The following is a 7,001-nucleotide window of genomic DNA, read 5'->3' as shown; positions in this document are numbered from 1 at the left end:
AACACAATCAATGGACATATTGGCATGTTAACTATGGCCAAGAACAATTTCTGAAGTATTACACATGTATGAATTTTTCGTGCTATGAAAAACAATAAGTAGTTATGCAATGTGCATTAAAACGTAGAAAAACTATGAATTATGCATTTGAACGCCAAAAAAAAAAAAAAATACATCTTTGTGGTTCAGTACTGACCGGAATGTAAACTTTAGGCCAAAGGCTAAGCGCTGGGATCTATGATGTCATTCTGTCCTGGAAATATGTTGCAACAATTAAGGAAAAAGTGGAAAGCAAGATGGAAGAGAGCGAATATGAACGGAAATATAGTAACAGGAATTAAAGGGCTTGCAGTTAGGGGCATAAGGGACGAGGCAAAGGATCTTAAGTAATACCTACAGTTCACCACGCGAGTAAGATACACTGACGAGACAATCCCTACTGAGTATGATTCAGAATTAAGAGCTCGCCTATATAGTATCTTTCTTTGAATGCTCTGTATAAATTAAGTTATCACGCTAATGTACTCATTTCGATATCAATTTGAAAAGCTGCAATATATGGCAGTAAGTTCACAAATAAAAATATTTATGCATTATAAAGGTGATAATGTAGCTTCTTGCGACATTCAGTTCACAGGTGAAAGCTTGGTCATTTTCGGACTCAGCGAAAAATTCAGCGCATGTCAGCACCGGCTGCTTGGTCGAAAGCCACCTTGGATTACCGGCCTGAGACTGGAAGTCTCATCAGCACCCTGAATCGAATGTTCTAGAACGTTTTATCCGGTTAAAATCAGGAATATGGGTATGCCATGGAGACGGCGTTCGTCGTTTACGCGTAGTGAAAGCGGCTTGGAAGGCCTTGTCCGGTCCACATATTCCCGAAGTGCACTGAGCGTTCGGCCAGACTCCGGCCAGACTCCGGCCCTATTTTAGCTTATTTTGTTGTTTTTATAATTTCTATGTTGTGTAAATATGAAATTGTGATATATACCCATATTTTACGATAGCAATATACATATTTTGTTATATAAATCAATGTTATTCATAAATTTATTGTAATATGCTGCGAGTTTCCATTCCTGAACCCGAAGTTTTGTTTACATTCGTCAGCTGATGTGTGGCTTGACTTCTGTGGGCGGAGACATCTCTCTTTCCTTGCAGACGACGGACGACGTATTTTGCATTTCGCTATGCCATACTGCCCTCTTCATTCTTCTCTCAGTCATTAGCTTATTTTGTTATGTTTTTATTATTTTTATTTATGTTAGGCTTTTACATGCTGCCATCTGTGGTCTTTACGTACTACTCACTCGCTATGCCGTTCACTTGTCCTGAGGTGTGACGTCACGAGGTTACGAAATGCTGGAGCTAATTTGCCCCACATATATATATATATATATATATTATATATATATATATATATATATATATATATATATATATATATATTCACACCTCAGGACAAGTATTTTCCAAAATAAACAAGTTGAAAATATATATATATATATATATCCCCTTTTTTCATACCCTCTCATTTGTTACAACTTTCGGATGACAAGTATCGTACAGGTTCTAGGGACTGCACTGAGCTGAATTGGAATCTGAACGCGTCTGAGTTTCAATTTATTTAGCACTTATAAAGTGAGAATATACTGGACTATATATTTTAGGTAAAATCTGTAAAGCTGGAATATACTGGTTCATTTGTGTTAGAACCTGAGCCAATACTTATAAACTGAAAATATGTTGGTCAATTTACACTAATGCCCGAGCTAATAGTTATAAAGTGAAAATATATTGGTTAATTGATACTTACAATTAAGCTAATAATTATAAAATGAAAATGTATAGGTCGATTTATACTAAAACCAGAGCTAATACCTATAAAGTAAAAATGTATGGCCCAATTTATACTCAAGACTGCCCTGATACTTATAAAGTACAAATATATCAGTCAATTTACATTAAACCCTGAGCTAAAGCTAGTAAAGAGAAAGTATGTTGATCAATTTGCAATTCTAACTTTGTTAACACTTTTAAATTGAAAATATCTTAACCATATCATACTGAAGTATGAGCAGATACTGATAAAATGTCGACAGTTACTCCTGCCCTAAAAAAATTCCAGTAGGAACTGAGGAGGCAAAATATCAAATTGATATTCTTGTAACGAAATATCATATCAATAATAAATCTACATTCTAATTAGCTTTCTCATTTATGACTTAAATCGTGAATCAGTTGTCAGCTATTTTCTACTAAAAATATAGTTCACATAGATGTGTGTGTGTGTGTGTGTGTGTGTGTGTGTGTGTGTGTGTGTGTGTGTGTGTGTGAAGATTGGCTCCAGGGTGTTCAGAAAGTCCCTGAGGACTGCATAGAAATTCCTTTCTTCTGAATGGCTCCAGGGTGCTCAGAAGGTCCCCGAGGACTGCACAGAAATTCCTCTCTTCTGAAGACCGAAGCAGCTCCTGTGGAGCCCAAAATGACTCAGGACCTAGACACATCAACTGTGTCCGGGGATCAGCAAGCATTCCCGAAGACAGCAATGACGCAAGAATCCCAGCAGAATCCAGAAACGTCACGCGTCTTTTTTTAAAATTAATGATAAGTCAGAAAGAGAGTTGATTTATAACAAACAAAGATGTTTCTAAGTTTGCTTACAGTTGTGCTTGCACAGTGCTTTGAATTCGCGGTTCATCAAGTCCCCCGCGAAATTATGTGGTTATTGTTTGCCATACCTGTTGAGCTATTCACTGAAGTATTTATACTTCGTGGATTTGGCATTAGTATGGTTCGGTTCTTTGTCGATTTCTCGGCCTTGGACAACCCTGGCTGTCTTGAGGAGGCTGGAAATCTAGAGAACCAAGTTGTTCATTCTGAGATTGACGAACTCGATATTTCGGATAACGAAGAAGACGACGCTTCGGATAATGAAGAAGACAGTCAGTCAGACTGCCAAGATGACAGTTCGGATAGTGAAGAAGAATCACCGCATTTGGATACTAGTCGAAAGTTCGAGGAAGTAATCCTGAAGAATGAAAATGCCTTTTTAAGGTTTGAAAAAGAGAGGTTAGAGAAAAACCAGCTGATAAATGAATTAGCACGAAAGGTAAAGGCCCTGACTCAAGGAAGAATGAAAATGGAAGAACACATAAGAGACCTCGAACTATTGAACAAAGAAAAGGACACACAAATTTATTCAATGTCCGAAGAAATGCAAATATTGAAAAGCAAAATTATAGAAAAGGCGAAGGTAACCGAAGTGCAAATGAAAGAGAGAGAAGAGAAGGACCAGAAGCTGATTATTTTGGAAAACACTGTCGTAGTTCTCGAGATGGAGAAGGAGACGTTGCATCGAGATCTACAGCAAAGAGAAGATAGCAGCTAGAAATGCAAGTCAGGATAACCGAGCTAAATGAGGACTTGCAAAGTCTTCGCAAAGAGAACAGAAGGAAAGAGAAGACCATTGAAAGTCTGAAAAAGGAAAGCGAGCAGAAGACCTTCAAGATCAGCGACTTAGAGGACGAGTTACAAGTCCTTGTCGCTGAGAAACAGATGGCCCAAGAAAATGTGAAACAGCTCCACAAATGTAAAGCCGAATTAGTTGAGAAAAAGGAAGAACTGGAAAAGCTGAAAGAGGAGAACTTGCAGAAAGATAGAGAGCTCCTCCGACTGGAAAATGAGTGCACCCTCAAGCAAATGGAAGTCATCCGTTTGCAGAAAGCATCTCAAACTGTTGTAGCAGAAAACCCGACGGCAAATGGAAAGCTGAATGAAACAAGAAGAAGGAAAGTTCAACTTGAATTTGAATTGGCTGAAGTGAAGGAGGAATTAGAGATGACGGAGTTTGAAAAGATGGAGGCAATCTTGGAACTCGAAAGCCTCCAGGAGGAGACCTTGGCCAAGGACACGAAGATCAGAGGCTTGGAAACTAAAGTAAAAAGGCTAACAGAAGAGGAGCGTCAAGGAATGAAGGCTCCTATATCTGAGAGGAAAGATTCGGATAAAGCTCGATGTCTGAGGAAACCCCAGATCAACTGCGAAGCTCTCTCCCGACAAATGGACAGCCTCGAAGAAAAACTTCGCCAAATCAAGGGATCTGCAGCCAACCTCTGAAAACTGGAGCAGGAAGCGAAGATGTTCCGAGAGCTCTACAAGGGAAACGCCGTCACGTAAAGGGTGCACACAAAGGAACCTCGGCATTTTTAAGAGAACTGGTGGTTTGCTTGCAGAAGAAACAAGCCAGGATAACTCTGCTGTTGGGAACAGGAACAGGCTGACTTTTGCAAAGGAAATCACTCCTGGATGTAGTTGTGGAAGCAGCTCCGAGCGGTGGACAGACTACAGCTGCTAGTGGACTGGCAATAAGTGCCCGAAAAGTGGATTGTTGTGCATCCCTTCTCCAAGATTGGACTGTGGTGCACCCCCTCTCTCTCCTGCCACATGATACCCTCGGGAATGGGTATCAATGCTAAATCACATGCGTGGAAGGCAACCTCTGGCGCGGCGTAAGAACCCGTAAGTTTCATGCCAACTACATATGTGAATTGGGTTATGCATTGCATATTAAATCCCATTTCTTGCATATACTGCAGTGGCAACCTCTGGCGCGGTGTAAAACCCCGTAAGTTCAATGCCTTTTAAATATGCAAAATATGGGTTATGCAATGCATAATGGATCAAATACTTGCATATACTACCGTGGCAACCTCTGGCGCGGCGTAAAAACCCGTAAGTTTAATGCCTCCAATATATGCAAAATGTTTGATCCCAGTGTGGTAAGGGCACTAAGAAATTGAAGGGTACCATCAAGAGTCGCTGTATTTCGACGTCGTCCGCTCTGGAGATTGGAAGCTTCCTGTCTACAGCAAAGGAGTGACTGGGCTGCAAAAGGAACCAGACTTTCCCAACAGTGAGCAGAGAAATGGCTTGATTTTGGACTCTGTAAAGGAACACCTGTTTTCTATAAAAAACAGAGGAATGACCTGGAGGCGTTACCAGATGCAGGGTCATCAAACTGAGGATTTCATCTATCTTGGCTAGCTAAGAAAGCTGAGAGAGGGGAAGGGCCCACCCCTGGCAAATATAAAACCCCTTTCAATGACGCTCTCTTAGTAATGATGCCCCAGGGGTGAGATCACTTAAGATAAAGGCCGGATTTAAAGGCCTAAATCATATATACTATATATATATATAGATATATATATATATATATATATATATATATATATATACATATATTCTGTATTATATATAGATATATAGATATATATCCTATATATATATATATATATAGATATAGATATATATATAGATATCTATATCTATATATATATCTATATACATTATTAGTATATATATATATATATATATAGATATATAATATTATACTTGTATTCGATATATATAGATATTATATAGATCTATATATATATATTCTATATATATCTAGATATATATATCTATACATTATATATAGATATATCTATATAGATATATATAGATCTATATATATATACTATATATTTGTAATATAGATATATATATTAATATTTATATATAGTATATATATATATATATATATCTATATATATATATCATATAGATATTATATATTATATATCGTATATTCTATATCATATATCTATTATATATAGATATATCTATATAGATATATATATATATTAATCATATATATATATTATATATATGTATACATAATATCTATCTATCTATATATCTATATATGTATCTATTATTTTATCTATTATATTATCTATAAGTCTATATATCTATATTATATATATCTAATATAAATTATCTATATCCATATATTATCTAGATATCTATATAGTATAATATATAAAATATATATTTATATATATATACAGAGTATATATATATAATATATATTTATATATATCTATATATTATATATCTATATAAGCTAATATATATATATATATATATATAAATTTATATTATATTATATATATATCTATATATTTATATATCTACATATGTAGATATATATATGAATATGATATTTATTATATATATATATATCTATATATCTAATATATATATATATATCTATATATATCTCTATATTTATTATTACATATATAGATATATAGATGTATAGATATACAGATGTATAGATATATATATATATATATATATATAATATATATCTATATATCTATATATATATATATATAGATATATAGATGTATATATATATATATATATATACATCTATATATCTATATATCTATATATATATAGTATATATAGATATATATATATAGATATATATATATATATATATATATATATATATATATATATATATATATATATATATATATATATATATAGATATATAGATATATATATATATATATATATATAGATATATATATATATATATATATATATATATATATATATATATATATATATATATATATATATATATACAACAAGGAGCTGAAGGAGACGTCATGTACTAGTGATTGCCCATTTATTACACATGCTGACGTTTCGAGGACATTTTCAAAGCTGAAAAACGCAATTATATAGAAATATTACAAAGACTTAAGAATTAAGAAATTTACAAATTAAAAAATATTCAAACTTTAAAACCAAAAATTAAAAATTAAAAAAATTAAAAAAAACTAATATTCAACAGACAGAATGAAGGAAACAGACCGCTACCTTTCAGGAGGGGAACCAAGGACCTATAACATCAAAAACAGAGAGAGGGGCACACTCAAGACAGGTACAGTGTTGTGGAGGTAGTATCCAAATAAAAAAGTAATTAGCTTATGCATGGTTCGCATTCAACTTCTACACAAAATATGGAGCCTTTGTATAACGTGGGGATGGCGTTCAAAGTGCAAGAAAATAAATTGTTAATTATAGATATATATATTTTTGTGCATGTCATTCTATACGATATGAAATAGCTAAAAACTCATCAGTTCTGTTAATGA

The 7,001-nt window shown here is 33.8% G+C and overlaps 2 protein-coding genes across 2 annotated transcripts; both read left to right on the top strand.

Moving 5' to 3' along the window:
- The first annotated feature begins 2,791 nt into the window (after positions 1–2,791).
- Positions 2,792–3,391, top strand: LOC135221318 (uncharacterized). Its single transcript, XM_064259123.1, has one exon. The coding sequence runs from the start codon at positions 2,792–2,794 to the stop codon at positions 3,389–3,391; it is 600 nt and encodes a 199-aa protein (XP_064115193.1).
- A 2-nt stretch (positions 3,392–3,393) lies between these two features.
- LOC135221317 (interaptin-like) lies at positions 3,394–4,119 on the top strand. The gene has a single exon (XM_064259122.1). It carries the CDS (start codon positions 3,394–3,396, stop codon positions 4,117–4,119), a length of 726 nt encoding a protein of 241 aa, XP_064115192.1.
- The last annotated feature ends 2,882 nt before the right edge of the window (positions 4,120–7,001 follow it).

This window comes from Macrobrachium nipponense, chromosome 2 (assembly GCF_015104395.2).
Source record: "Macrobrachium nipponense isolate FS-2020 chromosome 2, ASM1510439v2, whole genome shotgun sequence".
Taxonomy (NCBI): Eukaryota; Metazoa; Arthropoda; class Malacostraca; order Decapoda; family Palaemonidae; genus Macrobrachium; species Macrobrachium nipponense.
Note: the sequence above shows the minus strand (reverse complement) of the source record. Positions and strands in the feature narration are given on the sequence as shown.